The 17,984-nt window shown below is 43.1% G+C and overlaps 1 protein-coding gene across 1 annotated transcript in view; it reads right to left on the bottom strand.

Moving 5' to 3' along the window:
- INSC (INSC spindle orientation adaptor protein) overlaps nucleotides 1-17,984 on the bottom strand; it is a 255,524-nt gene that overhangs the window by 99,617 nt on the left and 137,923 nt on the right. The window contains exons 5-7 of the mRNA XM_084828484.1: nucleotides 17,359-17,482; nucleotides 16,983-17,096; nucleotides 1,988-2,113 (exon numbers count right to left, since the gene is read on the bottom strand). Coding sequence (XP_084684610.1) covers nucleotides 1,988-2,113; nucleotides 16,983-17,096; nucleotides 17,359-17,482 — 364 coding nt within the window. The remainder of the gene's footprint in view (nucleotides 1-1,987; nucleotides 2,114-16,982; nucleotides 17,097-17,358; nucleotides 17,483-17,984) is intronic.

Below are 17,984 nucleotides of genomic sequence, written 5' to 3'. Positions count from 1 at the left end.
TTATGCTTTATGAGGTTTTTGAGGTGAAGTTTGGAGGAAGAATACAACACTGTGTGTTCCCTTGGAACCCTAAGTAAAACTGAGTACCAAATAATAAACATGGAGTTAGGGGACGGGAACTTGAGGGAAAAGATCGGTGACGCAGAGCTGAATACAGCCCAAATCAAACTAAACCAGAGTTCTCATTTGGGGATTTTTAAAAAGACTTGCTCATATGAGTAAGGTGGCCACTTATGCATCGCTAAAAAAGAGAATGAAAGAGGACACCGATTTCTATACAATTCGCATATGCTAATATGTATGTGGAGATGCACAATTTAAAATACTTACTAGAATTTAAATAGATATACTATTTATCCTAGTGGGGAAGGCTGTGACCTGGTAAGCTGAGTGCCTTCTCAGTCTGGTCTCCAAGTGCTAACACTGATGGGCAACTTTAAGGCCCTGCTGCTCTCCCTTCTTAAGGCTTTTCATCTTTAAACCAGACTTGGACTAGACAGCACTTTTAAACAGAGGACACATTCATGTAGAGGACTGTCCTATGTAAAATAGGACAAATGGCCATCCTACATGTGAGGAAGCAGCTTTCCTGGATCAAAGGAGGAACGGAGTTCTAAGTCACAAGTAGGAACTAACTTTTCCCCGGAGTGGGAAAGGAGGGTTATGTGAGTATTTTGAGTGTAGATTCCTAACCGTGATGGATGCTAATGTGTGCGGATGTGTTTAGTAGTGGCTGGCACAGTGCTTCAGACATGAGCTTCATCGCCAGGGCTCTAGGATGGCCAATCAAATGGGCTGACTGCAATGACTTGACTGCATTAGGAACCAGGCAAGGAGGAAGGGACTTGCATATTCTCACGCCTCTTTGCATAATGAGTGCACACCAAGGGGGATAGCTAATAGATATTGCAACATTCTTGCCCTGTATGCCTAAGCGTTTGCTTTGCACACCTTTCCAGACAAAAGGAAGATGCTGGCATCAATATGCTAGGAGAGATACTTAACATGGCAACAAGGCTGAGCTCCTCAGTAACCACATCACTGTGTATACATTATGATGGTCATTATGGTGTAGTGGTTAGTTAGAACACATTATGGTGTAGTGGTTAGTTAGACTAGGCTGCCAGATGAAATCCCCACTCGGCCATTAAACTCACTGGGTGAGGTTGGGCAAGTCATTCTCTCTCAGACTAAACTGCTTCACAGGGTTGTTGTGAGGATAAAATGGGGTGTGGGGGGTTAGACCCATGTATACCATCCTGAACTCCTTGGAGGAAAGCTAGGATAAAATGTGATGATGGATGGATGGATGGATGGATGGATGGATGGATGGATAGATTGATAGATAGATAGACCGACAGACAGACAGACAGACAGACAGTCATCTCAGGAATCCTTACAACTACTCTGTAAGGTAGGTGTTATTAGTATCCACATATGTGGGGCGGGCACGATGGGGCCATGAGGTGAGGCTAAAAGCCACAAATTTGCCCAAGGCTTCATAGTGAATTCATAGCTAAGGCACAACTGGAACCAGGAACTTCCTAATTCTTCAGCTTAGTCTCTTTCTAATGTGATGCTACAGTATTCTTCTACCATATATGTATTTTGAAGGGAGGATTCAGAAACACCCAGCAGATGAATGAGCTCTTTGTGAGCTGCTTAGGATCTACAGGCACAGTTTGGCAGCTTAATAAAAGTACTGTCCCCAACCATGAAAATAAATGGGAGGTTAAATGACTTAAAAGGGATACCATTTGCAAATTTAACCTATACTTGCTGTTCAGGTATACAAGGATGGTATCATGAGCAATTCAACACCAAAAGCTGAGTATTTGTGGAAAAGCCTCTTGGGACACAGCCCTTCATGGAAAGCGAGAATGCTTCCCATTGGCTCCCATCTCTGATGTTGGATCATGCATACAGTGGCAAACAACTAAGGAGAATGCATCGTTTTTGCAGAATCAGAGTGTGGAGGTAATCATACCTTTTCCAGCTGTTGGATTCCTTCTTCCACACAACATACAGACGCCAGAGTCCGAAGCGTCTGTGGATATAGGCACCTGAAGCAATCCTGGCGGCAGATCTTAAAGAGGGCAACAATGCCTCCTTCCTGTGGGGAAGTTTCAGTAAACAAGTTAAAGAAATTACTCTGCCGTCCAGTATAGTTCATTACATCTTATTTCTAAATTGATTATTGTTCCTTTAGTAATTTCTTCTAAGTATCAATCGCCACAAAGACATGTTGAGAGCTAAGCATTTACAAAGTGACAATGAAAGAATAATACGGTGGTGAGTTGCCATTAACTTTTCCAGTTGCAAGATTACAACATGCTTTGGCAATATTAAAATGGAAGCTGATCATAAACCAACTACCTCTTGGATAAGTCAGAAGAGTACTATTTCAAGACCTCTGTAATAGGGATGGCCAAATCTGTCAATTTCAGTTTCCCTCAGTTTCACATGTTTCAAATCTTAAGTTCTATTTGTTATGAACTTTTCCTTATAATTTTCCTTATACAATGCATTTTAACATGGTTTTCATGCATTAGCATTTTTGTGTGCATTCTCCCTCAATATATACATTTTAAAGATATTTTTTATTGCAGAACTCCATTCAGAGAATTTCAAATTTCTCATGATAACCAAGTTTCAGTTCACATATTGATTCAAAAGTGCAAAATTAGGTAAGTTCACATTAAAATTCAAATGAAATTATCTTCTCCCCTTTCACTACTCTGGAAGAAAAGGAACCCAAGTGTACCTGTCGCTAATTTTTTTCTAACACAGCATATTTGTCTCTTAACTAATTCATCTTTCTTCAGCCAAATAACATTGGAAGGAGACAGGGCTAGCCTTCAGTGCTCAGCTTTTACAACTATTTCAAGCAGCTATTACAGAAGTGATATTTCCCATGCACTGATGTGATCAACCCAGGGTGTTGTTGTTTTTCTCCCCATAATGACTCCTTTCTTTTTCATAAATATTCTTTGAAATATTTTCAGATATTTCCTATTCTCTTTCCTATAGAATAGTCAGTCATGATGGCCGTGCCTAGAGCATCTTTGATGAGGAAAACTTTATCTGTTATCAAGAACTCCACTCAAATTTAGGGATGGACGGATCCATCTATTTCCAGTCCATATCAGTTTCACAAGTGTTCATTATAAGCTCATTCCATCCTGTTTCCACATCAATATGTGAGTTAAAAGAAAAAAGAAAATCTGCATAAAATCATTTTTTAATACGTATTTTGGAACATATTTTTGTCACAATATATGCATTTCTAAATTTATTTTCTCTCCAAGTACATGTACATGAATGTATTTTATACTAAAATACACATTTTGGTACATTATTTGAGCAAACAGCTGCATCACAATATTCAGAGAAATGCAAAATCCAAGGAATAACTGTGCTCCAATCTGCACAATTGTCTTAGTCTGTGGATCAGGTGACTTTGCTTTGAAAGGCAGTCCAAATGAAATCCTCAAGGATCCCTGCTGGAACTTGATATGCTTGGATTTCATCCCGAATTCCATCACTGCTGTATGTACTTGGAGGACAAACCCTGTCTCTCTACCTCTTTTCCCTAATGGAATCTACATGCCTACCACCTGAAGTTAGGAATTCAACACATGCAGCTTATCCAAGCTAAAACCACTGCAGTGTGTCATCACAGCCCTTTCTGGACAAAGATGCTTCTCTCTCACAGGCCTTAGGTGGTGGGCCTGTCCTCAGTCATAGACAGCCCCATTATTACCTAAAACCTCCAGCAACAACAGTATCTAGCATAGACACAAACCCAGGGGCTGGGCCCTGCAACAAACACAGATGCCAACTCTTGTCTCATTATTTATTTATTTATTTATATATATATACCACTCCACATCAAAGATTTCAGAGCAGTGAACAACAAGATAAAAGAATAAAACCCCATAATTAAAACAATTTAAACTAAAAAAAGCACAGATTCTGAACTTAAACTGCAGCTGGTCACTCAGGGAAGGCCTCTCAAAATAACAATATCTTTAGGAAGAGTCAAAAGCAACATAATGCTGGTGCCTGCCTGACCGCCAAAGGCAGGGAATTCCACAGGAAAAAGCCACCACACTGAAGACTCTTTTCCTGGTGAGCTCCAACCAGGCCATAGGTCCATGTGGAACCACCAGGAGCAAGCCCTCTGATGACCTCAGTGACCAGGCAGATTGGTAAGGGAGCAGGTGCTCTCTCAAGTATCCTGGGCTGAATCTACATATAGCACTTATACCGTTATCATAACTATTGGTATACATGACTCCAATGGGCATCAATAGTTATGAGAACGGTACAACTGCTATGTGTAGATTCAGCCCTGGTCCCAAGTTGTTTAGAGCTTTGTACACTAGTACTAATGCCTTAAACCTGGCCTGGTAGCAGATAGGCAGCCAGTGCAGTTGTTGTTGTTGCTGTTGTTGCTGTTGTTATATTTATTTATGTCCTGCCTTTTTCCCAATACTGGGACTCAAGCAGGCTTTACAACATTAAAACTTGTACAATTAAAACCTGTAAATAGAAGTATAAATAGAAGTATACAGAAGTTAAAAATATAATTAAATCATCAATAATATAGGGATGTCAGAGAATTCCGCCACGGATCTTGGGGAGGCCGAATGCCAGAGCATTCGGCCCCCCGGAATCGGTGGCGGAACGGTCTGCCACCCCCCCACCCCCCCCGGGACAAGACTTATCTGGGGTGGATCTTCCTGGCGGCAGTGGCGGCAGCTCCGGCGGCAGTTTGGCGGCGGCCAGTCTTCCGACCGGCTGCCGCCACCACCATTTCCAGTTTAAAAAAAAAAAAGACGTGATAGGCTACGTAAAGATTTACGTAGCCTATCACAGCTAGGTTTAAAAAAAACCCTGTCTGATGTTTTTTTAAAAAACAACAACGCTACGCTACGCTATTTGCGTCCGCTACGCTATTTGTGTTCCCCTTATTTTCTCCGTCTTAGTCTACGTAAATCTTGACGTAGACTAAGACGTGCCAAAATAAGGAACGCAAATGGCGGCGGCCATGGCCGCCGCCATTTGCATACGCACGTTGTTGTTGTTTTTTAAGTCAGACATGATAGGCTACATAAACATTTACGTAGCCTATCACAGCTGACTGCAGGGACGCAAACAGCGGCAGCTACGGCCACTGCCATTTGCGTCCCTGCTGGCGGAGCCGGCCGGCGGCTCCGCAGAATCCCTGCGGAGCACAGCCAGCCGGCCAGGATTCCGGGGGGGGGGAGGAACGGAGCGCCTCCCCCCCTGTCCAGGATTCCGGGGGGAGGGACGGAGTGCGTCCCCCCCTCACCATCAACATAATCCGCGAAAGGTAAGTGACTTTCGTACATCCGTACAATAATATTAAAATTGTGTAAAATGTCAAAACGTTAAAAGACAACAAGAAATATAGTATCCATCCGTCATATTCTCACAGGTCCAGACTAGCTATCCCCAAAGGCCTGCCAGAACAAAAAAGTTTTTATATGCCTGCGTCAGCATATCAAGGATGGTGCCACTCTCGCCTCCCTGGGAAGGGAGTTCCAGAGCCTTGGGGCAGCCACTGAGAAGGCCCTCTCCCGCGTTCCCACGAGACATGCCTGTGATGGTGGCAGGATGATGAGAAGGGCCTCCCCTGAGGATCTCAGGGCACGAGTAGGCTCACAGGGGAGAATATAGTCTTTCAGATAATGTATAGAGATTTATAGGACATGACCAGCACTTTGAAATGTGCCCAGAAACAGACTGAGAGCCGGTGAAGCTGTTTTAACAGGGGAATGGTATGCTCCCTGTAGCCAGCCCCAGTCAGCAGTCTGGCAGCAGCTCTTTGAACCAGCTGAAGTTTTTGAGCACTCTTCAGAGGCAGCCCGTGTAGAGCACGTTACAGTAATCCAAACGGGACGTAACTAAGGCATGTGTTACTGTGGCCAAGTCAGGCATCTCAAGGAACAGGCGCAGCTGGTGCACTAGCTTTAACTGTGCAAATGCACTCCTGGCCACTGCTAAAACCTGGGCATCCAGGCTCAGGGCTGAATACAGAAGTACACCCAAGCGGATGACAGCCAGCTCTACCTCTCTTTCTCATCAAAACCAGGTGAGGCAGTGGCTGTTCTGAAAAAGTGCCTGGGCACGGTAATGGACTGGATGAGGGCCAATAAACTGAAATTCAATCCAGACAAGACGGAGGTACTGTTAGTAGGTGGTTCGTCTGCCCGGCTAGGTGATATTCAACCTGTTCTGGAGGGGGTTGCACTCCCCCTAAAGGATCAGGTTCGTAGTTTGGGGGTGCTCTTGGATCCAGAACTGTCACTTGAGGCACAGGTGAACTCAGTGGCACAGAGCACTTTTTATCAGCTTAGGCTGGTATACCAACTACGTCCTTATCTGGACAGAGATAGCCTAGCTACAGTTATCCATGCTCTGATAACTTCTCGTCTGGATTACTGCAATGCGTTATACATGGGGCTGCCTTTGAAAACTGTCCAGAAACTTCAGCTGGTCCAAAACAGGGCAGCAAGATTGTTAACAGGGACTGGCCTGCGAGCTCATATTACGCCAGTACTTTTCCAGCTGCACTGGCTGCCAGTCCATTTCCGGGCCCGATTCAAAGTGCTGGTGTTAACATTCAAAGCCCTGAACGGCTTGGGGCCAGGTTACCTGAAGGATCGCCTCCTCCCCTATGTGCCTGCCCGGACCTTAAGATCATCATCAGCGGCCCTTCTCCATGAGCCCCTGCCAAAGGAAGTGAGACGGGTGGCTACTAGGAGGAGGGCTTTTTCTGTTGTGGCACCCGGGCTCTGGAATGAGTTCCCTAGTGAGGTTCGCCTGGCGCCTACATTGTATTCCTTTCGGCGCCAGGTGAAGACCTTTTTATTTTCCCAGGCATTTTAGCATTTTAGCTTTCTAAATTTTTATCTTTGCTGTTTTAAATCTGTATTTTAAACTCTTGCACTGCTGCTAAGTTTTATTGTGGTTGTATTGTTATATTGTGGTTTTAATGTTCTGTATATTTTAAATTGTTTTATTGTGTGTTGTTTGGTTTTAATTTTTGTGAACCGCCCAGAGAGCTTCGGCTATTGGGCGGTATAGAAATGAAATAAATAAAATAAATAAATAAATAAATAAGCGGCAAACTTGTGTCTTCAGGGGGAGCGTAACCCCATGCAGCACAAGCTGAATCCCTATTCCCTGATCTACCTTTCGACTGACGAGGAGCACCTCTGTCTTTCTGGATTAAGCTTCAATTTGTTTGCCCTCATCCAGTCCATTACTGCTGACAGACCCCGGTTCAGCACCCCAACAGCTTCCTTGGAATTAGATGGAAAGGAAAAGTAGAGCTGGGTGTAATCAGCATAGTGGTGACACCAAACCCCAAAACTCCGGACAACCTCTCCCAATGGTTTCATGTATATGTTAAATAGCATGAGGGACAAAACGGAACCCTGAGGAACTCCACAAGCCAGTGGCCAGGGAGTCGAAGAGAAGTCCCCCAGCACCATCTTCTGGGTCCGCCCCTCCAAGAAGGAATGGAGCCACTGTAAAACAGTGCCTCCAAGTCTCATCCCAGTTCCCTCAGCAAAGGAGTTATATGCTGAAAAGGGGCAGCTCCTGACAACAGCTGAGCTGCTGTGTTGTGCACTAGCTTAATGCAGTACTATTACAGAACCTAATGTCAGCCATATCACCAAGAGCTCATCCCTTGACATCCTCCAATGTGATATGTGGTACCGCTTGCCAGCAATTCCTTTCTACTGTCTACCTAGGACAAATTGGTAAGTCTCTATACAAGAGGATGCAAATCTGAAGGGAAATATTCAGAAACTAGTGGGAGGGCTTTTCAAATATCCAAAATTCATCAAATTCACTGCATTCCAAACAAACAAATAAACCAATTTCAAAAGGAGACAACAGCATGAAATAACTTGAGTTAGAATTTATCAGCAAATTCATTTCCATTACAGTAACCACTGTTCAGAATGAAACACTGTGTTCTGATCTTGCATACAGTTGGGATCTGCATAGAAATGTCACAGCCCTTTGGCTGCCTTTTGCCTGTTTAGAACCCCTGCCCTTTTTGCTCACTGTAGTCCTGTGTGTGTACATATCGTGCATCTGACAGTGTGGACTCTAGTCTATGAAAGCTTACTCCACAACAAATCTGCTCACATTCAAGATGTCTTGGTTGTGTTCAATGGCACCTGGCTATAAAGGCAAACTATACGGCAGCCTTCCCCCGACCTGGCACCCTCTGGATGTGTTGGACCAGATCTCCCATTACTCCTCAGCTTGGCACCTGGTTGGGGAAGGTGGCTATACGGTTGCAACCAATTTGGTGAGAAACCACTGTTTCAGTTTACAGACACACATACACACACACACACACACAAAAGGGCGCGGGGAGAAGAACCATGGCTGGCATCAGCACCCAACATCTGGAGCCCAACACAGTGGGGCAGGTCACACTGACACTGCCTTGGCCCCACCAGCACCAATGCTTGCACTGGCCCTCCCACTCCCCCAGCTGCAGGCTTATCTGGTGGCTGCAGCCCCCACCGTTTGGAGCGCCCAAGAGAGCGTCTTCTGGAGCCTGGTAGGAGATTTCATTGTCAGACAGCTTCTCAGACCCAGCCAGTGCTGCCAAGTAAACCTGCAACAGGGTCTGCGTGTCCCACTGACCAGGAAGAGCTGCTGGGGAGCTTCGTGGCTGGAGCCAGCCACCAGCTGAGTTGTAAGCGAACCAGGGCCCAGACTAACACTGGCAGCCAGTAGCAGCAATGATGAGGAGGGGAGCAATACAAGAACTGATGGGTGCAGAAATAACTGGCGGCGCAGACGATGTGTGACGTATTGCCCTAGGACTGCAGACTCTGGGCAAATCCATTGGCCAGAGAACCAAGGGTCCCTCAGGGGATGCACCCCCTGCCCCACAGGAAGAATATCACAGCAAGAGGGAGACCAGCCTGGCCCCGTCCATAGGCCAGAGAAGGAGCAGCCACAGGGAGCTTGCTCCACCTTTCCCTGACAGAAAGAACACCTGTAAGAACTTGGGAGCAAAGAGCTAACATGGTGTAGTGGCAAGAGTGTTGGACTGGGAGCTGGGAGATCTGGGTTCTAGTCCCCACTTGGCCATGGAAGCTCACTGGGTGACTTTGGGCCAGTCACAGACTCTCAGCCCAAGCTACCTCACAGGGTTGTTGTTGTGAGGATAAAATGGAGAGGAGGAGGAGGATAATGTAAGACGCCTTGGGTTCCTTGCAAGAGGAATAAAGGTGGGATATAAATGCAACAACAACAACAACAACAATAATAATAATAATGAGTTTCCTTTTTTTTTCCCCTCCTCCCTCCCAACCCTTTTTCCTTTTGTATTGTGGCTTTTAGGTTGTAAGCCTGAGGGGCTGTCTTTTTATTCATTGTTGTTCTGGGATCATTTTTCAGCCAAAGAGTGGGGTAAAAATGTTTTAAATACAAAAATAAAATTAACCTAATTCTGCTTAGACTTGCAGAAATTCTGGTCATTCATCATTTTAGTACTGATTATCTGCAGGTAGGTGGATTTGTAATCTCAACTTTAGTGGTTTTGCAGTTCCATGAAATTACTCCTTTTCCCTCTTTCATTTGCATTACACAGCAATAACCCCATTCAGAAAGCTGTACTGACATGGGAACAGCCAAAGGAAAAGTAAATGAAATTTGATTGATTTCTGGAATGAAAACTTAATGTAAAAGCTGACATCCTCAAGCTACTTATTCTTGAATAGTCCTATAAAGCTGGTTGGGGACTAATGCAGAATAGTGATACAAGGACTATGTGGTTTGCTTTCCATTGAAAATTAAAAAGCTGTTTTCACATGGTTTCCCCCTTGGTCCTCCCACCCGCTCCCGGCATGTATCCCAGCATCCTTTGCAGCACAACTTTTTCTGGGTTTTTTTGAGTAAAACGTTATTAAATCAATTCCATCTGTGTTTCATAGATTGTCAGGCATCTTTTCTTTAATCTTTCTGGAATTATATGTAAATTTAGTCTGGGGGGGAAAACAGAAGCCAAAAATATGCATCCCCCCACTCCCGTAAGCTTCAGCATGAAAATGCGGGTTTGGGGGGGATTTGTGCTTTTTAAACTTTTTTTTCACTTTTGTGGAGATTTGCGCACAATCACATTAACTAATGTGTATTTATACAAGTGTGCATTAACTAATTAGTTTATGTGAATATGCACAAATCTCCCCCAAAGTAGGAAGAAAAGGTAAAAAAACATAAATCCACCCCCAAATCCACATTTTCATGCTTTAGCCAATAGGAGGAAAGTGTGTATTTTTGGTCTCTGTGAGTTTTTCCCAGACTAAATTTGCATACAATTCTAGAAAGTAAAATATACACTCCACAAGTTAGGAAATTTGTGCAAATTCTATTTATTTATGTGTTTATTTCATTTATATCCCACCTTTCTCTGTTGTGGAACTCAAGGTAGCTACATGTGATTCCCAGGTGCCTCCAGGCCCTGACCAGATCCAGAAATGCTTAGCTTCACCAGGGTGGTTGCCTCATGTGCCTTCAGACCATGCCCTGGGGAAATCTGCGCAAATGTCACAGTCAATCACTCCACAATTCTCCCGTTCATGTGGAGTGAGCAGCGATCATGAAGGGGAATTGGGCATGCAGGTGTTGCCAGCCTGACACACAGCTAGTGAGATCACAAGGCAGCAAGCTGACCAGTCAGGTTTTTTGCTGCTCTTACTAAGTGACTCTGTAGCCTTTTGGCATAACTCACACACAAGCCATCGTGCCAGGTTTGCATGTCATGACAAGCAACTCTGAAAACAAGCCACCCCAAACAACCCAACTACAAGCCATGCGTTCTCAGGGTGGTTTGTGCATGGTTAACAAACCACATTGAAGCCATCACTCTGGGTTTGACCATCAAGACAAGCCATTCTGAAGCAAACAAGGCTGACAACCCACCGTGGGTTGCCATGTCATGAAAAACAGGTTATTATGTACTGTGTAGTGTTAGTCAATGTGTGTTTATTTATGTGTTGCATTTCTATACCACCTAATAGCCAAAACCTAAACAGCTTTAGGTGGGTTTTGTATGTGTTTTTAATGTATTTGTTTTATTATTGTTTTTAACTATGATTTTTAAAAAATGTTTATCTGATTGTTAGCTTCTTGAGTGACATGTTCTTGGTGGAAAGAAGGGATATACATTGAATTAATGATCATCATCATCATCCATTTACACTAAGACCATCCATGCTTTAGTGAAGGGCCATCTTTCTTCTCAGCAGCTTTATTAAGCTGGAGCTTTAAATGGATGGCACCACGAGATCCCCACTGACATTAGTGCATTAGCTGCAAACAACTGAGTTATGAAATGGGCCCGCATTCTTGTCAACCACTGATAAAAAGTGAACTATTCACATACTGTCAGCAAGGAGCACAGTGTATGAATTGCAATGAGACATTTGCAACATAGCAAATCTACTGGAAGAGGAGTCTCCATGTTTGGTACCAAATGGTCCTCCATCTTCCCTTAGTCTGCATGGGAAACAGATATGCCCCATGGCAGGAGGAAGACTACTTTATTCTCAAAGCAGCCCAAGACAAAAGCACATAATTTTTATTTTATTACTGGCATATTGCACTCTTTATTCAAAAAACTCAAGGTGGCATGCATATGGATTTCCTTTTTGATGCTCACAATAACCATCTGATGTGGGTTAGGCTGAGAGTGGCTGAGTCAAAGTCACCTAAGATTCCTCAGAACTAACCAAATATTCAAACCCTGTTTTCTCAAGTCCAACATACTGTCCTCCAGGCCAAACTGGATTTGAGTGCAATGAAAGGACCGGTGAATGTGTGGAGGAAAAGCTGTGAGTTGATGTGCTGTGAAACTCAGGGCCAAACTACACGCTACATTAGCTTAGCTGTGCAATTCTGGACTTCAGTGCAAAGTTGTTGGGTTTTTTTACAAATTGCCAGCACAGGGGCCCTGATCTGGATCAAGACTAATGTGTGGGTGGGGTGGAGTGTTAATCTGGACAGGCTCCCCAGAACCTGCAATTTGGGAGCCAGTATGGTGTAGTGGCTGGAGTGCTGGACTGGAAGCTGGGAAATCTGGGTTCTAGTCCCCACTCGGCCATGGAAGCTCACTGGGTGACTTTGGGCCAGTTACAGACTCTCAGCCCAACCTACCTCACAAGGTTGTTGTTGTGAGGCTAAAACAGAGAGGAGGAGGATTATGTACACCACCTTGGGATCCTTAAAGAGGAAAAAAGGTGGGATATAAATGTAATAAATACATAAATGAATGAACAATGTGCAAAAGAAAAGGATCCATTCATTTCAATGGATACTTCCGTAGGCAATGCAAATTGCAGGGGTGGGCCCCCTATCTGAATTGGGACTGCAGCAGGAGCCAAAGTTTAAAGCCCCCTATCCTGCACACTAGGGTCCCAATCTGGATTGAGCCTCCTGCCCCCCCCCCCCCCATCCAGTGCTGGTACATTGTAGGTGATAAAGCACCCTGTGCTCAAGGCCAGAGCTACTCAGCAAAGGTAACATGAGGAAAGGGAAGTAGGTTGCTGGAAGTGTTTAAACATTCTTGTCCTTCAGCATTAAATGGTCTTGCCGAGCACAATCCCCAATGGCACAGGATGAAAAAGGTGGAGTGATATAAAGGGCTTCTAAATATCAGAGACACTGGGCTAAGAATGATTATAATGGTGATCTACTCAACTTCCTTTATTACAACAGCATTGATTTTCACAGTGTTGCTGTCTATAATAATAGAAAGATAAACCTACATCTCCCCCGCCCGTCCCCCCTCTCTGGAGAGAGAGAGAGAGAGAGAGAGAGATTCAATCCGGTCCCCCTACTGTATCCTGCCAGCCATGTTTAAAGTGATGCTGATTTTAAAAAAAAACAAAAAACACCCGAAACTATAGGTGCCCAGTTATTGATATTGCTTCATTCCAACTTCACTGCTTTGGAGATCAGGCTGTAAATCATGTCACTCTACTTTGTTGTTCAGTAGGTCCCTTTGGAAAAAGCTATCCCTGACGAGAATAATATATTTGTTGCAGCTGTGGACTAACTTTGTTTTTAACTGTGACAAAAGCAAAACAAATATAGGTATAATTTGGTTTAATAAAGCCCATTTTCTACAGATGCAAGAAACCATCCTTAAGATTTATATCCCCAGTTTACTGAGGTCCAGTTGTGATCTCATAGCCTGAAATAGACTAAGATTTATGAGTCTGGAAACCAACAGTCCAAGAGGCAGAATCTGATAAACACATATAATATCTAAGTAAATTAAACCATATGTATTCACTAGAAGATACATTCTAGAGTCAGACTATATATGTATGTCCTGCTTTCCTTTTAAACTCAAGGCCTTTATATTTCAAAAGAAATATAAAATATAAATGGGTCAAAGCAGGCCAACAGAATGGGTCAAGCTCTTCTTTCCTCTCCTGCTGTTAGGGAGAGACAAATCAGTGCATTTTCTATCCATGTCAGTTTCTCATGTGTTCGTTCATAAACCTGTTCCGTCCCATTTCCACATCTGTCTTTGAATTCTTTTTTTAATGCACACAAACATTCATATTTAAATACTTACTAAGTATGTGATTTTGTAAGTTTTTTTTTTCACAAACATGCGTTTTGAAATATATGTTATCCTAAAATATGAATTTTATACAGAGTTTGGTAGGTTTTTGTTGTGGGGTTGTTGCTGTGAGGATAAAATGGAGAGGAGGGGGATTATGTACGCTGCCTTGGGTTCCTTAAGGAGGGAAAAAAGGTGGGATAGAAATGAAATGGAATGAAATGAAATGAATGAATAAATGAAATGAATGAATGAATAAATAAATAAATGAAATGAATGAATGAATGAAGAAATGAATGAATGAATGAATGAATGAATAAATAAATAAATGGAAGTACTTCTTCACACAACACACAATTCACTCAATCATCATAGGATATAACAAGAACATAAGAAGCTGCCAGACCACTGGTCCATCTGTATATTGACCCTGACTGGCAGCGGCTTTCCAAGGTTTCAGGCAGGATTCAGGCAGGATGCCAGGGATTGAATGTGGGACCTTCTGCATATGAAACATGTGCTCTACCATTGAGCTACAGCCCTAGCTTACCCACCTGGATGCCTCTTGGTGTGTTTAGCTGCTTGTATGAACAGGAGCCCAAGTGGTTTGAGCAGATTATCCCCATGCCTGGGATACACTTCATTAACAAATGCTTTTCTGGTGTGGTTATAATTCACTGGAACCATACGGCCTCTATTCATACATGTACTTAACAACATAGAGATGTACCCACCCATGTTTTGGGAATATGTTGGCAGTCATAGTTCCAGTGTAATCTGAAATCTGGGCCATAGATAGCTTCAAGAAAAGGATTAGATACATTCATGGAGGATCTGCCAGTGGCTCTTAGTCATGATAGCAAAGTTAAACCATGTTCAGTGCAATATATTTCAGTGTATCAGGTGATGACGTCAAACAAGAAGTCATGGCTATCAGCATTATGGTTGTAAGCTTCTAGAGACACATTGCTGGACTAAATAGAATACTGGCCTGCTCCGTTCTTGTGTGTATGTATGCCTCAAACAGACTCCTGGACGGCAAAGTTATTATACAGCCAATGATTCAAGGAACTCACTGTACAATCCCATGCAGGTTTACTCAGAGGGAGGTCTCACTGTGTTCAGTGGGGCTTATTTCCAAATAAGTGTCCAAGAGATTCCAAGAGATTTCAGGCTCCTCTAAATGAGGCATCATAAAGTGACTATGCCAAGTCAGTGTATTATCTATCTATCTATCTATCTATCTGTCTGAAAGCTGCTCTTTTCTTCTCCTTATTACCACTCCTTGGAATCATACATAATTATGAAGGATGCCAACACAATATCGAAGCGTGAATTTTTTCACTGAGATCATTCCATCAAGGTGACTGACAGCCAAAATGACTTCTGAAACATTGCTTGTCAACTGACCTTTTGAAATGAAAAGATATGAAGAGGCAATCAATTAAACTAATATAAAGTTCCTTGAATTCAAATAATTTTTAAAGGTTCCAAAAGAACCCGGTGTCCATTCAGAATTAAGATATCACCTTTTTGTGACAAATGATCATGTAATTTACTAGTTATACAACTAGAGTTTCATTTTTTCATTTCATTTACTACATTTCTATACTGCCCAATAGCCAAAGCTCTCTGGCCAGTTTACAAATATTAAAACCCTAAAAATACAATACAATAACATTAAAAAACATTTACATACAAAAATATAGAACAATTTTACACAAACAGCAATAAAAACCCCAGGACCCATAAAATCATATGCTGTCAAATGCCTGGGAGTAGCATTTGACAGCATATGATAAGGTTTTATGGCTCCAGGGATTTAACATGGCAACCTAAAAGGTGACAATGTTGGCAGGCAGACCTCACTGGGGAGAGTGTTCCATAATTGGGGGGGCAACACTGAAAAGAGCCTCTCCTTTCTTGCCATCCTCTCAACCTCTCTTGGAGAAGGAACTTGGAGAAGAGCCTCAGATGATGATCATAGTGTATAAGTAGGTTCATACTTGGAGAAGGGTCCCATCAGATATTGCGGTCCCAAGCTACATAAGGCTTGGGATTATGCAATATGTAAGGCTTGGGACTGCTATGTAATTTGGAGATCAAAACCAGCACCTTGAACTGGGCTCAGAAATATACAGGCAGCCAGTGCAAGTGGGCCAGAATTGGTGTTAAATGTTCAGACCTTCTGATCCCCACTATTGATCTGGCAGCCGCATTTTATACAAGCTACAGCTTCCGGACCGTCTTCAAAGGCAGCCCCACATAGAGCACATTGCAGTAATCTAACCTGGACGCTGGGAATTTGAATTAACTCTCCAATTTTTATTTCATTGACACTGCAGTCCCTATACACACTTGCTTGGGAGTAAGTCCTGTTCAACTCCTTGGGATGTACTTCCCGGTATATGTGCATAGGACGCACTGTAAATGAAGTCTTTGGATGGAATGGGATGGAATGGAAAAGCGTTAATACAGTAATTGTTTTACTGCATGTTACATTTTTTTTAATTCATTCTTAGCCACAATGACAACCATTACGGGCTGGGTTATTATTATTTTTTATAATGAATGAAGATAGACAGACGGACAGACAGACAGACAGATGAGAGAGAGACAGAGTGTCAAGGGCTCCTTGGAGGGCTCTCTCAGTCTAATCCAGTAGCCAAGTCCAGACACAGACAAAGGGATTATTTTCAAAGCTTTATTCTTCTTTTACAACTTAACAACTCTACAGGTAGCAACTAGATCTGAGCAGCAGCATCCCTATGCCCTAAGTTGGAACAGTTGGTCCCCGTTTGAAAGGCAATTACTGGCAGACCCCTGAATATAAGGACTAGGGAGAATCCCTCCCCTTTTCCCTTGGATCCTCTGGGCGCAACCGTTCTTTGAGCGCGAACCGGGCGCTACGCCTCGTTTCCGCGCCCTCCATTTTGCGCCGCTCTCTGCGTCTGCGCCACGCATCCACCCAGTCTGCTATCTGTGCTGGGTCACTCCCTGGACTGCTTTCTAATCTAGGAATGTTGGTGGGAGGAATCTCTGTCAGCTGCAGGCCCTGGGAAAAAGGGGCGTGCTCCTCTCCCAGGAGCGACTGTTCTTCCTCCGAATCAGAACTACTCTGGGATTCTATGGGCTCAGTGTCCACCCTGACACAGAGACAGAGACAGAGAGATCTTCAGAATGCTGGCTTTCCTCTCATAATGAAGAATAGCTGTCCTGGACACACCTCATGATCCAAAAGTTCTTCTGGAATTTCTTTGAGAGCTACCATCTGTAAAGGCATGAACATGCTAACAATAAACCTAAAATGTTTTCCGTTTGATCAAGTCCAAGCATGGCTTACCTTAGCAATGATGCGACACAAGTGTGAGCCTTCCTGGGTAAGACTGAACAAGTTGCTTGTAGCTGATTCCACAGAATACAGATTATCTGATGAATCTATTTCCCTCACCAGGTCCTGTGTGACACAGACCAAAATAAATGTCATTTACCTCCACATGCGTACACAAAAGGAGTAATGTCTAGGGTTTTGCTTCTATTTAATTCATTTTAAAGCTGATTAAATAGAAGCTGATTTGTTTCCCCAAAATGAAAATATTGGTTATGAGTCCCAGGAGACTATGGCAGATGCTTCAGGATATCTTAAGGGTATAAAAACCCAGACCATAAATTTAAACAATTCCAAAATATTTTCCCTAAGGTTAAAAAAAAGTACTAACCTTTATTTCATGGGTTAAAGCTAGTTCAATCAATTGGCCAAAATACTGCGCAACTGTGGTTAGTGTGTCATTAATACAAGATTTCATAGACTTCAATATCTGTTCATCTTCAATCTGTATACACCTGAAAGGAAATGTCAGAAAAATTGCATTCATCCCTCTACTGTTTTAACATATGAACTGAGACTTAATCAAGACATGGGACCAAATAGCTGCTCTCAAGCACAGATATTAAAACTAATTAACATGCACAGATAGGGCACAATGACCCATAGCTCCATATGCACAGGGGCTTCCTGTTCTCTCCTGGGAGGGGAAACATTCCGCGAAGCACATGGAGATTCTCCACTGTGCATGCCCAGTATTCCCCTACTATCAGCAAAGAGTTTATTGCGTTCATCAGTCAGTAAATCTCAAGCCCTTTTGAGAGTGGTAAGGGAACCATTTGTTTCAAATCCATTATGATATCGTGGTTCTCCAAGTTTTAATTAAACAAGTCTACAGTGTTTAAGACAGATTTGCTGGCAGCACAATCCTATGCCTGTAGTAAATCTGAAGTAAATCTCACTGAGTTCAATGGCACTTACTCTCAGATACATGTGTATAGGATTGCAGGCTAAGGTAAA

Source organism: Heloderma suspectum, chromosome 1 (assembly GCF_057233095.1).
Source record: "Heloderma suspectum isolate Gila_16-S chromosome 1, 16-S_ref, whole genome shotgun sequence".
In the NCBI taxonomy this organism is placed as follows: Eukaryota; Metazoa; Chordata; class Lepidosauria; order Squamata; family Helodermatidae; genus Heloderma; species Heloderma suspectum.
The sequence above is the reverse complement of the archived record's forward strand: the minus strand, read 5'-3'. Positions and strand labels throughout refer to the sequence as shown.